The sequence below is a fragment of the Euprymna scolopes genome, chromosome 23 (genome assembly GCF_053919585.1).
Source record: "Euprymna scolopes isolate OS-2025 chromosome 23, ASM5391958v1, whole genome shotgun sequence".
Lineage (NCBI taxonomy): Eukaryota > Metazoa > Mollusca > Cephalopoda > Sepiida > Sepiolidae > Euprymna > Euprymna scolopes.
In genome coordinates, this window is record NC_136504.1 from 116,140,978 (window position 1) to 116,159,874 (window position 18,897).

The 18,897-nt window shown below is 32.5% G+C and overlaps 1 protein-coding gene across 16 annotated transcripts in view; it reads right to left on the bottom strand.

Moving 5' to 3' along the window:
- The window catches only part of LOC145246151 (pleckstrin homology domain-containing family A member 1-like), a 394,476-nt gene that overhangs the window by 82,012 nt on the left and 293,567 nt on the right, over window positions 1–18,897 (bottom strand). For all 16 annotated transcript variants that reach the window (XM_080108016.1, XM_080108017.1, XM_080108015.1 and 13 more), the window contains 2 exons: window positions 13,233–13,485; window positions 1,086–1,145 (listed from right to left, as the gene is read on the bottom strand). In XM_080108016.1, the coding sequence (XP_079964142.1) occupies window positions 1,086–1,145; window positions 13,233–13,373 (201 nt within the window). In that variant the 5' untranslated portion in view covers window positions 13,374–13,485. The remainder of the gene's footprint in view (window positions 1–1,085; window positions 1,146–13,232; window positions 13,486–18,897) is intronic.

The following is an 18,897-nucleotide window of genomic DNA, read 5'->3' on the forward strand; positions in this document are numbered from 1 at the left end:
TTAAAAATAACTTAAAAATGTCCGGATCTAGAAATCATGAAAAAAGTCAGTAAAATATTTCACATTTCTTGACATGACAACCCTTATAAATATGCTATATAAAATAAAATCAAAATTTTAGGAAATACTTAGTAACAAAAAAAAAAAAAAAAAAAAAAAAAAAATCGAATATACTGGGTCACTCTCCATGAGGTAAAAATTTATCTTTACCATGACTAATGTTTGTTCAAAATTTCAAACAAAAAATCCAAGGTGTGGTTATTGAGAAAAGTGCAAGCAAATGAACAAATAAATGATAATGAATTATTAGGTTCAATCCCTCCTTTGCCAGGGGACCAAAAAAAGGGGTAACCAATTTTATGGAAAACAATCCAGTGGTGTTTTTATTAATTCAAATTTTTCATTATGTTTTTTGACCTAATTTAAAAAATATCTAGTCATGTATACCTGCCATAACCCCCCCCCCCCAAAAAAAAGAAAACCTGCTCTGCAAGTGTTCACACTAATATTCATATTTAAAAAAAATAAATCAAACAGATATTTTGGTAATTTAATTTTTTATATATTCTAAATAAAGTTCTAGTTTGTTATTGCAATGAAAAACAGTTTTTTTTATTATTATTTAAGATATTAAAATCTTTTCATCAATTCACCATTTTATTTTAATCTATCAAGGGCGATAACCCCAAAATTAAATACATTCTAAGCCTTTTACTTAGAGCATGTATTTTAGGGCGTGACCTCCTCAAAACTTTTTTCAGAGGTCATTAAAAATAATGAGCACTGAATCTTTTTACATTTCATTATAACAGGCACAATATATATTTATCCTTGGTCTTTTGGCTAGGCACAAAGTGTAGTATCTGGTTCAAAAGTTTGGTTCAACCCCAACTTTTCAAGTTTTCTAATATTCACTAATAATTGGAGTAAGATTTAAAAAATCTGACTTTCTGCATTTGTGTTTGACTTCAACTTTTTCCAAAGCCTCTGACTCTTCGACTCCGCAAACCTGGTTTCAAGCCTATTATCATTACTCCATCGTATGAGGAGTATTCCATTTAATAAAACATAATTTAAAGAAATACCTTTGATACTTTATGAAGTTCAATCTCCCAAACAGGATTCCGTGCATGTCGATTAAGGTTCTGAAAATCAAAAGAGAAAATATCAATTTAGCAAAGACAGAATTTTTTTTTTTAATCCATATACGTTAAATAAAACTAGATATTCGAATGCAAAATTTTATTCTTGTTATATCTAAAAATGTCTAATGTTGGTACATATCTTTACGACACTATGGTACCAAATTTATTTTGAAGCTCAACCAGCTACCAAATTATGGACGGTTAAAATTTATTGGAAATTAGAAAAAAAAAAAAAAAAAAAAAAAAAAAAGAAAAAACGTCCAAAGTCCAGAAACCAAATTTTCACATTGTATAACTAAAAATGCAGGATTTTTTATAAAGTGAAAATCCTTCCAAATGTATTGCATCATTTTGTGATAAATTAAAATCAGCAATAATTATTTAATCTAAACATTAGACAAAAAAAATCACATTATTTTTACTACTTTTACCATTTGCTAACATGAAAGGTAAACCCAAAAGGATTTTACCCTAAATTAAATCCAATATATAACAGACAAAATGTGTGGTTGTGTGTTTGTATGTCTTGTCAAAAACTTCCAACGGACGCGTCGGAACCTGACCAAACCTGTATTGTTTTGAAGCTCGATCCTTTGGACGACAAATCGAAATATTGGCCAAAAACATTAATTCCTTCACCCTCAACTCGACAGTTATTTACAAGGTGAGGTTGGTTTTTGCATCGCAATTTTTGCAAGTCATCTTTATCGATTGACTATGCTTAATTTTGACGTTCACGACTTCCGGTTGCACGATAGAAACATCGGCTAAGACGTTAGGTTTTTTCTTCTTCATGTTACGGGTTTTAGTCTACCTGCCTATTACCACTTTTTTTTTTTTTTTTTTTTTACTCGACACACCTGGGCAACGCCGGGTATCCCCGCCAGTAAATAAAAATATACTTATGAACCAAACATTTTATAGATACAACTTTCCTTTCGTTGTCGTTTTAAATGAAAAATGCAGTTTAAAGAGTACCTTAACACATGAAGTTGATAACTGGGAGAGAGCATGGTCCTATTAGGACTAAACAGATCCATATCTCAGAGCCATTGTAGAACTACATGTTTTTTTTTTTGTTTTTTCTTTTACATAGTGATCACCACTTATCAAGACCCGGAAGCCACTCAGGGATAAGGGTTATTGCAAGTACATTACGTTAATGTGGAGATTTGATGAAGTGTTTAATTAAGGGGGCAGTTCATTAGGAATTTGTTAACATTGGACTTGAAGACATCCAAGTTGTAGTCCGGAGGGAAGCAGGCAGACGGAACAGAGGGACGTACCAAACACTGAACTGAAATATGCTAGCTCCTCTTTAAATATCCAGTTATTTTTTACTGGTAGGTCTTCATGTTTATCCACTACTAGCTGGGCGCCCGGCGTTGCCCTGTCATACAATACGTTTAAACATAAAATTTTAATTTATGCAGATTGCGTATATATTATTATAGCATCAATCCTCTATTGATCATTATATATTACTGGGAATAATTTGCCTGGTAAACTAGTTCGCTACAAAAAATTAAAAAATAATAATGATAATGTTGTTCATCAAATGCCGTCTGTGTTTGTTTACAATATCACGTCAGCTGATATTTGGGCTTGGCGATGAATGCCCTGGAAAAATTTCTTCTGATTTAGGTTTAGTTTTATAATATGAAAACAAAGACATGATTTACTGCGATTTTAATGGTACCTCTTTATGATAAATTGAACTCATTAATAAGAAAAAAATAAAATAAAATGGAGGTACACCCGGGATTGAACAAGGGATCATTCAATCTATAGTCGAATACTCTACCACATAGCTATATCTCCAGATGACAATAAAACTGCTTTTTTTCAGAAGAATTGATTTGCTGAAATTTTATTATTTCCCTTGGCCGGTGTAATGTAAAATATTCCCCTGTAAAAAATTCTTTTTTATCTATAAGAGAAGACTATTTTTAAAATAGGATATTTTTGATTTTTATCGGATGAATTTCTGTACAAAATATACTTAACATTACCAGATATAAATTACCTTTGGTGAAATTTGCCAAATATAGGTCCTGAAACGGTTGAATCTATGAGGAAGGAACTCCCGTACATGCACACAAAGTGACTTATATATAATAGAGATATAGATTCTTTACAGTAATACTGTAAATGTACGTTGTAAATATATTGGATTCATCAGTAAAATGTTCATTTAATATCAGTTTTGCATTATTTAGGAAGGGAGAGAGAATAGTGTTCCCCCCCCCTAAAAATTGCCAGAGAATGTTGGCTGGTTGAAAGACGATGGTCACAATGGAAAAAAGGACATTGATGCAATAGTTTGAATGATTTCGAAATAATAAGGTCATCTATTTCGAAGCTATTAATAGCATCAAGCATTGAAAAAAAGATGGAAAGCAAAAAACAAGCAACAAGTTTTAATTACCAAAAAGATGAGACTATTTGCATTATGTAATGAACAACAAAAAAACTATTTGCATTATGTAATGAACAACAAAAAAACTATTTGCATTATGTAATGAACAACAAAAAACTATTTGCATTATGTAATGAACAAAAAAACTATTTGCATTATGTAATGAACAAAAAAACTATTTGCATTATGTAATGAACAACAAAAAAACTATTTGCATTATGTAATGAACAACAAAAAACTATTTGCATTATGTAATGAACAACAAAAAACTATTTGCATTATGTAATGAACAACAAAAAACTATTTGCATTATGTAATGAACAACAAAAAACTATTTGCATTATGTAATGAACAACAAAAAACTATTTGCATTATGTAATGAACAACAAAAAACTATTTGCATTATGTAATGAACAACAAAAAACTATTTGCATTATGTAATGAACAACAAAAAACTATTTGCATTATGTAATGAACAACAAAAACTATTTGCATTATGTAATGAACAACAAAAACTATTTGCATTATGTAATGAACAACAAAAACTATTTGCATTATGTAATGAACAACAAAAAACTATTTGCATTATGTAATGAACAACAAAAACTATTTGCATTATGTAATGAACAACAAAAACTATTTGCATTATGTAATGAACAACAAAAAACTATTTGCATTATGTAATGAACAACAAAAAACTATTTGCATTATGTAATGAACAACAAAAAACCTATTTGCATTATGTAATGAACAAAAAAAAACTATTTGCATTATGTAATGAACAACAAAAAACTATTTGCATTATGTAATGAACAACAAAAACTATTTGCATTATGTAATGAACAACAAAAAAACTATTTGCATTATGTAATGAACAAAAAACTATTTGCATTATGTAATGAACAACAAAAAACTATTTGCATTATGTAATGAACAACAAAAACTATTTGCATTATGTAATGAACAACAAAAAAAACTATTTGCATTATGTAATGAACAACAAAAAAACTATTTGCATTATGTAATGAACAACAAAAAAACTATTTGCATTATGTAATGAACAACAAAAAAACTGGAAAAAAATAATTCAAATCTAGAATTTTTTTTTTTTTTTAATTCAGTATTGGTTCAAATAAAGAAATTTTGTTTCAACAAAAATATTTTATTAATTAGAAAAAAGAAAACTACGATGACGATAAAGAGAGAGACAGAGAGAGAGAGAGACGATAAGAGAGAGAGACGATAAGAGAGAGAGACGATAAGAGACAGAGACGATAAGAGACAGAGACGATAAGAGACAGAGACGATAAGAGACAGAGACGATAAGAGACAGAGACGATAAGAGAGAGAGACGATAAGAGAGAGAGACGATAAGAGAGAGAGACGATAAGAGAGAGACAGAGACGATAAGAGAGAGACAGAGACGATAAGAGGGGGAGAGAGAATAACAGAGGGGGAGAGAGAATAACAGAGGGGGAGAGAGAATAACAGAGGGGGAGAGAGAATAACAGAGGGGGAGAGAGAATAACAGAGGGGAAGAGAGAATAACAGAGGGGGAGAGAGAATAACAGAGGGGGAGAGAGAGAACAATAGAGTTTATATAGGTTTCATTACATTTGCTACATAACGAGAAAAATCAAGATAAAAATTTTAAATATCCAAAAGCAAAGAGTTTTTTGTGAAAGTTTGTCAAAGGAAACCATAGACTGGAGATTGTGACAAATATTGCGACAAGTAGACAGTTTTTGTATAATATAGATTTTTTTCACTCTGTTGATATTTGTGTCTCTGACTTGCGCTCTCTCTTTGTGTATTTCTCCTCCTACTGCCACTAAGCAACTGTCTCATTCTATGTAAGGTCTTAAAAATAAAAAAAAGTTTTAAATTTTCAAAACAAAAACTTAAATAACTTTCAAATTCAAAAGTTTTAAATCTTCTAAAAAACGAAATATGTTTAGAATGAAATAAGAAACCGATTTTATATAGGTTTTATTAATAAATATCCAGTATATAATGGGGAAAAAAAAAAAAAAAAAAAATCGAGATAAAAATTTTAAAACATCAAAAAATGAGAAATTTAAAAGCCGGACAATAATCTCACCACAAAGTGAAAACGTCTATTAAATTATTAGATAAACAAAAATAATACAAAACATTTTGTGTCCTGGCGCTTGTGCACAATGACAATGTACGTTTATATATTTAAAAAAAAAAAACAAACAAACATGTATGACTCCACCTGTTATATGAATACTGTAAAGTTCGAGGAATTAATTTTGCACCCTCTCTGAACAGAACTAAAAGTTAATACCTTTTATGCCACAAGGTCCATTCTTAAAATAAGTAAAAAATGATGAAATACTATTTCACACTTAATCATGATAGACCTATGATTATGGTGTTTTCGAGTGGAGCGTAACAGATTAGGGAAAAGGCTATTTCAATCTAAAATGTGACAGACCAAGAAAGAAGCTATTTGCTTGACAGACCAAAAAAAAAAAAAGAAGCTATTTGCTTGACAGACCAAAAAAAAAAAGAAAGCTATTTGCTTGACAGACCAAAAAAAAAAAAGAAGCTATTTGCTTGACAGACCCCCCAAAAAAAGCTATTTGCTTGACAGACCAAAAAAAAAAAAAGCTATTTGCTTGACAGACCAAAAAAAAAAAAGCTATTTGCTTGACAGACCAAAAAAAAAAAGCTATTTGCTTGACAGACCAAAAAAAAAAGCTATTTGCTTGACAGACCAAAAAAAAAAGCTATTTGCTTGACAGACCAAAAAAAAAAAGAAGCTATTTGCTTGACAGACCAAAAAAAAAAAGAAGCTATTTGCTTGACAGACCAAAAAAAAAAGAAGCTATTTGCTTGACAGACCAAAAGAAAAAGCTATTTGTTTGACAGACCAAAAAAAAAAGCTATTTGCTTGACAGACCAAAAAAAAAAGAAGCTATTTGCTTGACAGACCAAAAAAAAAGAAGCTATTTGCTTGACAGACCAAAAAAAAAAAGAAAAGCTATTTGCTTGACAGACAAAAAAAAACATGTGTTACAGAAAAAAAGCTATTTTTGTGACAGACTTTTTTTTGTCGGTCACAGAAATAGCTATTCCAAATTTGTGTGACAGGCAAAAAAAAAAAAAAAAAAAAAAGAAAAGAAAAAGCTATTTCAAACTAAAGACCAATAAAAAGGCTAAACATGACAAACCAGAAAGAAAAAAGGTTATTCCAAACTTAAGTGTGACAGACCAATTAACGGACAGGTGATCTTATAAATTTTTGGATTTATCCAAACTTCTGCGTATTTAGAAGAAAATGTCATTTCAGGAAAAAAAAAAAAAAAAAAAAATGACATCCGGCTTTTATGCACGGATGCAACTGCGCGTCTTGAAATCCAGATCCAAACAGTTTCACTTGTTCAAAATGGTTTTGTTTTACTCATTCAGCCATTAGTTTATTTCTGCGTCGTAACTAAGAGATGATTATTTCCTTTCGTGGACAAAGACAAAGCTCACATTGTTCTGCCGCAGAAAAGGCCGCTTCATGAAAAGCACTCAAGCAATAACTCATATCAGAAATAGTTGTAGTCACCAGAACAGTTGCCAGTGTTTCTAGCATCATTTAAATCGACAGCATTTCTCAATTAACAAAGTTCAACAAGAACATGTTAATTTCGTTGTGTATTCTACTTAATCTACGTTACTTAATCTACGTTACTTAATCTACTTTGTAATTTAATATTATTATTAAATTACAAAACTCTGTAGGAACTCTGACAAAAAGTTAAGTTTTCTTTTTAATTTTAGAAAAACGTCTATGTATATAAAGTAGATTAAGTATATTAAGTAAAAAAATCAACAAATAACTGTTGCCAAAGGCAATAATTTTAAAGTTTTTATTTCAAGTTAATATTTCGTTCAAATTTGATATTATATCGACTGAATTCAAAATGGCTGATTCCAGTAACTATGGAAAGGTTTGTGTAGTCCCAATCTCATATCCATTTTTTTTTGTTTGTTTTTACAAGTCTCCGAGCTAATGATTCAAAATCTGGACAAAAACAAAAAGAACTTAAAACCAAAAACTAACAAATTCAATAGATGGTAAAGGTTATTTATTGCAACGTTACCTTCACACCTTTTTTGTGTTGTTAACTATATTACACAATTACCAGAGCTTTATGTGCATAGTTTTTCTTCTAACTGTTGCTCCTATTATTATTGAAAACAAAAGATATATATATATATAAATGGAAATAAGTCGATCTGTGTCATTATGTAATCTTTGTCTTTCCTCAGAAAAAAAAGATATATTCTTTAAAAATTCTTGTGCTTAAACTCTACAGGATTTTTTTTTTTCTTCGATTTTATTACCACTTTGTTCTAAATGGGGATGGGGCATCCTACAGGATGTCAGACGTTCACCTGCTATCTCATGCATTCCAACCGAGAGATCTTTTTAAGATTTTAACCATCCTTTTAAGTGCAATTAATTGTATCTCTCTTTCACTTAGGTTACAGGGTATATTTTCCAGATATTTTTTTTTTAATTCTTTTTCATGAATCCAGTTGCTTCTACTGGAATGATGGAGATCTTCCTAACATTCCAATTTCTTTTCATGTCATAAAACCTTGGTATTTCGTTATTTTTTTCATCTCAGCTCTGTTTAACCCAGCATCACTGAGGGCAACAACTTCTAAGGTTAAGGTTGCTTTTTATCATCTTCTTCCATATATCATTTGTGTCATGTTTAATAGCTTTATTTTTGAGGTACATAGTTGCAGGAATTGCACCGTCATAATGGATGTTATCACTTTTGCTACCAACTACACCGCACTGTTATTTTCCTTACTGTTGCTATTTATTTTTCGACAATATTTCAGATGGTCTGACCTTCACCCATTCACGGTGATGGTTTTCCGATATTTTAACATGAGGAACATTCCAAAAATAATGCCTCAGGGTTCATACAGATTTTCAATGTCCATTTTCAAGACTTCTTAAGACTTCTCCAGATAAAAATCAAAGTTTTAAAAACAAAATTTAATATATATAAAAAATACGATTCTCAAACCCTTTTCAAGACATTTTTAAGTCAAGATAAGTAACTATTCCACCTAGCTAGATAAGTTTTTAGTGTTTTTATTTCATGTAAAATGTTTATTCGGTTCGAAAAATAATTAATAAGCGTTACCGAAGAACAAGAAAAAAATGGCTACGATGTCTTAGAAGTTTTGACGAAGACTTCAAAGTAAGAAATAAAACAAAATGGTGGTAGCAACCCACTGAAATGTTACCATGACATTTATTGGGTGGGTTTCTACCACCTTTATGTTTTATTTATTATTTTGAAGTGATTATCGAGACTTCAAAGATATAAAGAGACATCGTGGCTATTTTTTCTTGTTCTCCAGTAGTGTTCAATGCTACTTGTTTTTCAAAAGAAGCATTTTACATTAAATAAAAACACTAAAAACTTATCCAGCTAGGTAGAAGAATAACTTATCTCGCCTTTGATAACATTTATTTGTTACATATTTGTTTTTTGACAACATTTTTGTACCTCTGGATTTTAATACAAACTCCAAAATCTTATAACAGGATTTATTCATGTTTACAAGTAAGACACTAAAATAGACATACATATTGTAATCTGTAGGTTAATTTAATAACTTTTGACAGTTGATTATGAATTAAAAAAACATACCTTGCTTATTTCAAATAAAATTCATATTGGAAGTCATATCAACGATTAACAAAAAGAAATAAATCATGTTTTTAGTCTTACACATAGATGCAGAAGAGACACATCTGGTTTATTTACATGCCACAAAAAGAGCAATTATATGTAAAACACTCATTTTATATAAGCAATCAAAAGGGAGATAACTCCAAGTTATTCAAACACTTAAATGACATGTCACCTCTATCCAGACAACGGACGTAACGCTTCACATATCGTTCAAAGGACAAAACTTGTAATCTTCCGTATTAAAACTCCGACTAACATTGACAAATTTCCAATATAATCCTCATTTAAAAAATTGTAAAACATTTTATATATTGATTAGCAGAGGTACACTGCATTGCTTGGGTGTGTCGAGGTGGTGTAGTAAGGACCCCCCCCCCAAAAAAAAAAATAGTGGTAGTAGCAGGGGGGGAGGGAATCCAAACAACAGTAGGCAGTTTGGGTGGAGAGAGGTGTTAAATTAAAAAAAAAAAAAAAAATTGGTAGTAGGAAAGCAGAAGATTAAAAAACCCAACATTTTAGCCGATGTCACCATAGCAAAACCGGAAGTTGCGAACATTAAAATTAAGGCTAGTGAATCGAAAGGAGACAATGACTTGTGAAAATATCGGCGAAAACTGCCTAGTTGAGGGTGAAGGAATTAATGTTTTTGGCCAATTTTTTTATATTTGTCGTCCGCAAGGCAAGTTTCAAACGATACCAGTTTCGTCATGTTCCGACGCATCTGTTGGAAGTTTTGCGAGACACACAAACACATTTTGCACTTTATATATATATACTAGCGAGGGGTACCCGGCATTACCCGGGTGTTTGTAGGGGTGTGTGGTGTTAAATAAAAAAGAAGCCGGGGGGGGGGGGAAGGATCAAAGCCGAACCTCTGAGGCGAAGTTTGAAAATAAAATCGGCCAGCCAGAAGTGAAAGATGTTTGAAAGTCGTTGAGCGTTACGACGATGACAATGTAAGCATTGTTATAAGCGAAATAAGAAAAGAAAACGTTTTAATTAAGCGGGGGGATGGGGGGGGGAACAAAAAAATAACGTAAGGCAAATGAACAAACGTTATGTGAAAAATGGCTTAAATAATACAGGGTTCAATATTTAAATTTAAAAAATCGAAAAAAAAAAAAAAACATCTCACACCACGATTCGAACCCAAAACGTTTAGATAATGAACCAAGCCCTTCACTACCTGTGCTAAAGCGGCATATATAAAGTCTGTTCGGTTTATCAACTATTTAAAGTAAATCAGGTCACGACGTCATCTGACGCGTGCGTGGTTGACCCTCCCCCCTGTCGAATCTGTCTAGACATCTCTCTCACACTTCGTTTGCCTTACTCTAAAGACGGGAAAATGGCGTCTGGCTGTTTTTATTTTTAAAAAAACTTCGATCGTTAATATTTTTAGTAAGCGTATTTTTTTTTTTTTTAACTTTATTTTTCGTTTAACTATCGTATCAACCTATTTTGAATGTGGTAATAACTTTGGTAATGTTGCCATAGCGTAGAAGTTCATAGTTTAGCTTTAATTAATTTTTTTTTTACTGATAACAACATTTTTAAATTGTAAATTCCAACGGCCATTAGAGGTTGCTGATGTCAAGATCACGTGACATGACTCAGCGGGTTTTAAATACAAATTGACCGAAAATAAACGGCCGCGTGTATACTTTATGTATAAGAGTTGGCGGCCGTATTTTTTGGGGCAGTTGTAAATCGATTTAAAAAATATGTAATGTTTAACATTAAAATGTCACTTTTTTGGGGCCCCGCCCCCTGCAGAAAATCGATCAGTTGACGCACTTCTGATGGTCACTTTGGGCCGATTTTTCGATATTTGTCATCCGGAGGGTGGGTCTTTCATATGAGACCAAGTTTGTGAATTTTTGTTGTGTCTGTCGAAAGTTTTTAGCAGACACACAAACATACATACAAACACACACACATTTTCGCTTTTATATATATAGACTAGCGAGGGGTACCCGGCGTTGCCCGGGTGTTTTTCAGGGTATGTGAAAAAAACCCGAAGCGTAGACGACGCGCAGTTGGAAAATAGTAAAATGTAAAAAAAAAAAACAAACAGGTGCGTGTTTTTGATTGACGTGACGGCGATAGGTATTCAGCAGTTACGATTTTGTGCGGGACAGTTTTGAATAAATGGGTTTGTTTGTTTTTAAAAACCCGCTCCCTGTTTATTAGGAGGAGCGAAGACGAAGTCGACATTGACCAAACTGGCTCTGGGCCTGTGATTAGAGTCGAGGTTTGCTTTTTTTGTACTGAAAACCGAATGTAACGCGTGCCAATGCGGGAAATGTGGAATAATTAACATTTGAAAGTCAATAAAATTAAATAGAGAGGTGAGCTCCATGGATAATTCGTAGATATTACAATTTATAGATGATATAAAAAGTTTTAAAAAGTTGTGAAGCGAGCAAGCGCTTCTTTGAAAGAAGCCTTTCGTGAACATCGAGGAAAAGCGAACATACATACATACATTTTCGCTTTTATATTTATAGACTAGCGGGGGGATGGGGGTACCCGGCGTTGCCCGGGTGTTTGTAAGTGTGTGTATCGGGGGGGGGGGGGAAGTAATTATTGCTTGAACCCTGAACCTTTGACGTGGAGGTGTAAAGGAAATGGGAAAAAAACCTGGGACCTAACCATGTTGGTCACGAGAGAAGAGGAATGAAAAGCATCTTAATTTAACGTTTATAAAATGAAATTAACAGGTGCGAGAACCTTAAGTCGTGTGATGTTTGACCTTGAAACATGACGCGGCTGCAAGCCAGTTTTCGCTTGTTTTATACTGAAAAGCGAAGATACACGGGACGGTATAAAAATCTGGAAAAAATAGCGCATGAAAGTCGGGCAAATTAAATAGACAGGCGATCCCCGTTAGTAACTCTTAGATATTATCATTTAGAAGTGATATAAAAAGTTTTAAGGAATGAGCCGACCGAGAAGTCCAATGAAAAAAGCCTTTTACAGACATACACAAAAAGCGAACACACATACATACATTTTCGCTTTTATATTTATAGACTGGTGGGGGAGGGTACCCGGCGTTGCCCGGGTGTTTGTAGGTGTGTGTGTATGGGGGGGATAAGTAATAACCCTGTTAAAAAAGAAAAAAAAGAAAAGAAAACAGCAAAAAAAAAAAAAAAAATCAGAAAAAAAAAAACAAAGAAACAAAAGTGCAATCTTAAGATAACGTTGTGTGTGTAGGGGTGGGAGGTCCCAGTGTTTAGAGGTGTAAAAGAAAAAAAAAAGTTTTGGTCGGAAGGTGGGCTTGAACCCGAAGCCTTGAGGGTAAGGCAGAAAAAAAGCTTGACGCGTTACGTGTACGCCAAAGAGACAAAGAACTAAGTAGTGACAAAATGAAACGTTTAAAAAACCAGCACATTAAACTAACATGAACGTTTTCTAGGTCAAACATGACGTCATGGTCACAGTAGTCGCGGAAAAGGCAAAATGAACGAAGGATTTTTTGCTACACCCTCCCTGTACAAAACTGATGATTTTAGGGTGAAGGAATTAATGTTTTTGGCCAATATTTTAATATTTGTCGGGAGAACATGTCCAAATTCAGCATCTCCATAGCAAGGTTTGTCAAAGATTTGTTGGACAGATTCAAGAAATTGACTTCCAAATTAATCTATCTCTGGTCAGGTCTTTATTTATCCCTCCTTTATCCATACATATTTTCCCCATCTAAGTTCATGTCCATCTTCATTATCTTACATGGAAAGCAGTTATCCCGTAAGCCTGCCATTTCCACTACATTTTGTCTACTCAATCCTTGTGTACTGCAAAAGATTGAATTGCACCAAATTCCCTTCCCACAAACCGGGCAGAGGGAACTTCTTTTTGGGATTTTTCCAACACTACAATAAAGATACATAAAAATAACATTAATGTGTTCGTACTTACTATAGGGTTGTCCTTAAAATAATGCAATTTGTTGTAACGGGAATCAAGCTGAAAGTATCTCCGCTTGAAAACCCCAGTATTCTCGTCTTCCTCAATGTTGAGGAAACCACATGTGCGGCCACACTGATCTTCATATGGCATGATGAAGACTTTCACCTGGATGACATTTCAACCTGAATCTCCAAAGATCCGTTTCTCTTTCTTTCTCTCAGCGTGTAAAGTTCACAGAAAGTAGTTTATTTGTAAAGGATTCCTGAAGGTAGAAAAAAGTGAGAAATTATTTTATTTGACATAAAAAAAAAGCAAAAGAATATTATATATAATCAGCAAAAAGCAAAAAGTATACAAAGAAAAGAAAAAAAAAAAATAAGAGAAAAACAAGAAAAACAAAAAAAAGCAGAAAGTAAAGAAAAGTAAAAAAAACAAAACAAAAAAGTAAAAAAACAAAACAAAAAAAGTAAAAAAACAAAACAAAAAAAAGTAAAAAAACAAAACAAAAAAAGAACAAAAACCAAAAAAAACTTTTTCATACATTGTTTATCTCCACAAAACCAAACATTCAACCTTTTAGGAGCAATTACATATAAACAGCCTGTACCCCCCCCCCAAGAATTTCTTTAAAAAATTAATACAGTAAAACTCCTTTAATTTGAACTGCCTCTAAAGTCGGACTTCCTCTCATATGGACTTCTTCTAAACCTGGACTTTCTCTAAACTTGAACTGTCTCGTCATTGAAATTGTATTAGCATGTTTGATGCGGAGTTGCAGCAAAACTGTTTACATGGTTTAGTCAGATATTGTGCAGAAATGTTAATATTGGCACTACGTAATTAATGTAGATTAGCTATTGATAATTAATTTATACTAACTGTAAATTTTTTTTTTTTTTTTTTTCAGATTGCTATATTTAAAATAGTGTAAAACAACCCATCACAATGGCTTGCAAACTCTAACAGAAAACAAGTGACACTGACTTTACTCGAAAAACGTCAAATTATAGAAAAATTAGATGCTGGAGTTGAAAATAGCGTTATATTGAGAGATTATAAGATTGGAAGAAGTACACTGTTTTACATCAAAAAGAAAAAGGAGGAAATATTGAAGGCTGCTCCTTTCTCTCCAAATAAAATACATGTCAAAATAAGGACACTTCGCAGACCAAAGCAAGTTGAATTCAATCGAATATTGCATGAGTGATTTATAGCAAAACGGAATGCAGGTGTAGCAATATCTGTGCCCATGTTAATTGTTAAAGCAAAATCTCTTACGGAAGAGTTGAATATCACAGAAGATATGAAATTCAGTGAATGCTGGCTGAGGAGCTTTAAGAATAGACATGGTATAAGATAATTAACAATGTCAGACAAACAATGGTCTGCTGATACACATGCAGCATAAAATTATTGTGACAAATTCAAGACGATAAATTGGTTTAACACCAGAGGATGTTTACAACGCTGATTAAGTGGCGTAAATTGGAAGTGTTTACCTACAAAAACATTAGCCGGATCCGAGGAGCAGAAAATAAAAGGATTCAAGTTAAATAAAGACTAACAGTGATGGTATGCGCTAATGCTTCAGGAACTCATAAACTTAAGCTTCTTGTCATCGGCAAATCAAAATGTCCCCGAGCATTGAAAGGAGTTTTGCCTTTGCCAGTATCCTATTATTCTTCACGCAATGGATGGATGAATTAACAGTTGTTTAAAATTTTTTTTTGCAAGAATTTGTGCCAGTTGACCAGAGGCATTTCCTTGAATTAGGTAAACCTGATTCAAAGTGCTTGCTTCTGTTGGACATTTGTAGAGCACATCCCCATGAGTCAGAACTAGTGTCATCTTGCGGGAATATTTTTGTGTTCTACTTACCACCTAATGTGACTTCTCTCATCTAACCTATGGATCAAGGGATTATTTGGAACTTAAAATGTTTCTACAGAAATGATTTCATGATTAATATGATAAATAGTACTATCAAAGATGCCATATTTTCTCTCGCAAGTGCATGGAATCAAGTTCGAGCAAGCAGATTAACAAAAGCATGGGGTAAATTATGCCCAGCGCCAAAGGCTTCTGAACTGAAAGAATCAGAGAATACATCTGGTCTTGAAACCAAACGGTTACCGACCAACCATGCCGTTCTTAAATCACTTAATGCAAATGATGTTGAAATGTGGGTGAAACAAGATGAGGAAACTACTGATCAATATCCTGAAGGCAGTAATGGTGATGAAAATAGCGACAGTTCCCATTCTCTTGACCCTAATGTAAATAACCAAGAATACTCTGATGAAGCAATATCATGGGATGATGCAGAAAAGTCTATGGAGACGGTTATAAAATTTCTAGAAAAATGTCCGTACTTTAGTGACAACTATGTTTTGCAAGCAATGTCACTCCGAAGAGATATAATCATAAAGAAGCTACAGAACCAAGAAATTGTAGATTTTCGTGATCGCTTACAGAATACAATGGCAGCGCCCAAGAGCTCAATCAATGAAAATAGAAACTGCAATGAGACTCATTTAATGAATAACTAAAAAAACTATTTTACATAAATGCATGATTTCTGTAGATGATAACTTAGGTAATAAATTCCTAACAAGTAAGAGTAGATTTAATTTATTTTCAATGTTTTTGTTCATGGTGATAATATTTAACAATTCTTACTTACAATATATCGTAAACTCAACTTAATATATACTTGAAGTATCATATAGCAACGAATTTCATTTACTATTTCTGAATTCTTAGAAAATTAAAGTTAACTGCAGCACATTTTTTTTTATCACGAAACTTGAACAGCATCCTCTAATTTGAACGAAGCGGATGTTCAAATTATATTAGTAATACTGTATTTTTGATTTAAGCATGAGGGATAATTGATCCATGTTAAATTATTTCTATACTTAATAAAAAAAGTATCACTTCCGACATTATATGAAAACAACCAGGTAATTCTTATGCCTATCTTTTGTACTCGCCATTTCCAGCTAACACTGCTGCATGTTTTCACGCAAGAACATGCACATTTCATCACCGTTTCATAAATATTACAATTTATCCGCTTCACCTCACTCTCTTTGATTTGATCTCAGAATTTTTATTTTACTTATAGAAGTGAACTGTTTTAAAAAAAATAAAATATTCACATGCACATGTCAGTTTTTTAAGGTTTTTTTGTTTTTTGTTTTGGGTAAAATATAACAATCAGTAAATGGTTGGCTCCAATAAAATAAATGCAAAATCTGCATAAATTAAATATATTGATGCATATTTTACAACCGGTCTACTTTTTTGAAAAAAAAAAAAATATATATATATATATATATATATATATATATTCGCATGCACATGTGTCAGTTCTATCAGTTTTTCTTAAGTTTTTTTTTTTTTTTTTAACTATTATTGGGTAAAATATAAAAATCAGTAAAGGATTGGCTCCAATAATAGATGTAAAATTTGCATACAATAAATATATTTATGCACACTTTACAACTGGCTAGTAATAATAAAAAAAAACTCATTCATGAGAGACTAGGAACTAGTGGAAATCCGCTTTTTTCTGGATTAAAATGCAGAGAATTCAAATCTCAGATGATTATCAAATTCATTGAGGTTCTTAACTGATATGTAAAGCACAAAACCATCAAATTATGCATGGGAATTTTCCATTTGTTTTTAACTGTTATTGATTAGAAAATTCACATCGCCTTCAGTAAAAAAAAAAAAAAAAAAAACAAACAAAAAAACAGCTGAACAATTATTTTTTTTTATTTACTTATTTTTATTTATTTTTTTACTCACTCACCTTAACTCCAAACAAGGCATATCGCCACTTGGATGTAAGAGGCTACTAATTAGGGTCATGCCAAAGAAAGATTAACAAGATGTTGATTTGCGTTACATTTAAACTTCTGCATATCAGTACAGTTAAGGAAGATAGTAGCAGGAAGGGAATTCCAAAGTGTAGCTGTTTGAGGGAAGAAGCTATTCGAGTAGAAATATTTCTGGCATTAAGGAACCTCAACAGTGAAGGGGTGTGATTTTGTTGCTAAGCGGGGATATGTACATCGAGGGGACACAAATGCAATGAGTTCATCAGAGCATATGCTATTAAAATATTTGTAAACCAGGCACAAGGATGCAACATTGTGATGATGGGACAGAGGTTGGAGCTTAGCTGACAAAGCAGGGCCTATTAGATTGGCAACTCTTTTTTGGATCCTATCCAAGAGGGAGAGACTAGTGGAAGAAGCACCAGCCCAGATGTGGCAACAATACTCCATGCATGGGTACATGGTGGCCTTCATAGTGATGACCATAGACAGCAGTTAAAGAGGAGTGCTAGAACATCTTATTCAATATCATTTAAATTTTTGCTGAAATAAAAAGTGTGTGCGAATTGTTAAAACCCACACAATCCCATCGAATACATAATTAGAATATACAGATCGAATTTTCTTCAACATTTTATTGGATAGTACTTGGTGTGATATTATCAAAGGTATTACCTTTTGTACAGGCATCTATTTTTCAATTAATGAGGAAGTTTTTAGGGAATATCAAATATACATGTGGTTCACAGCCGTATGTATCTCGTGATCATTGGAGAGAATATACAACATCTAGCATTTCCAAATCGTCGCTCATCTAATACTTAATGCTGTTTAACTTTAGTGATCTAATGAGAACTCATGTGGTGATGTTATTATGCCATATATATATATATATATATATATATTTATTTCGTAATGTTTTTAGGGATACAAAATTTAAATATAGCAATTAGGAAGGGAAGACTTATGATTCATGATTAAAAGTAAATTTGTGTATGTATATATATATATATATATATATATATTCCTTTAATCTTCTCTTCAAAAAGAGGGAAAAGGAAGAGAGGAAAGAAAGAGAAATGGGGAGGCAGCTGACCGGTTTCGACCCTCGCTTCTCCAAGCTGTATTGAGAGAATTTTTAAAACAAAGAATGAAAAAGCGATTAAAATTGCATTTTATTCAATTTACGGGGAGAGAAAAAAAAGTGGGAAAACGCAGCGTTATGGTTTTATTTTACCCCCCCCCCCTAAATTGAATAAAACGCAATTTTAATCGCTTTTTCATTCTTTGTTTTAAAAATTCCCTCGATACAGCTTTGAGAAGCGAGGGTCGAAACCGGTCAGCTGCCTCCCCATTTCTCTTTCCTCTCCTCCTTTTCCCCCCTTATATTATATATATATAGTCTCGGAAGTTTTTAACCTTTAAAACTATACAAAAAAATATTTTTTATCATTCGTTAGAAAACCATCTAGTCAGTAAGTTATTTAATCACCTGAAATCACTGCATCAACTCGCTCTCGAATTTACTATAATACCAATAATTTATTTTTCAAGGGATCATCAGTTGTTTACCATGAAACACTGTTTCGGGGATTTAAACACATATATATATATATATATATATATATATATATATATATATATATGAAATAAAATGGAGGTGGAAGGACCTGGATACTCAACGTTTCGCCCGATTTATGCGGGCTTCTTCAAGAGGGATGGTCATTGACGAGAGAGTCGGAGGATTGGGGCTATATATAATGATGGGGGAGAGCAGTGTGTTTTCCTTATGTAAATTAGATGTCATATATACATGTATATACATT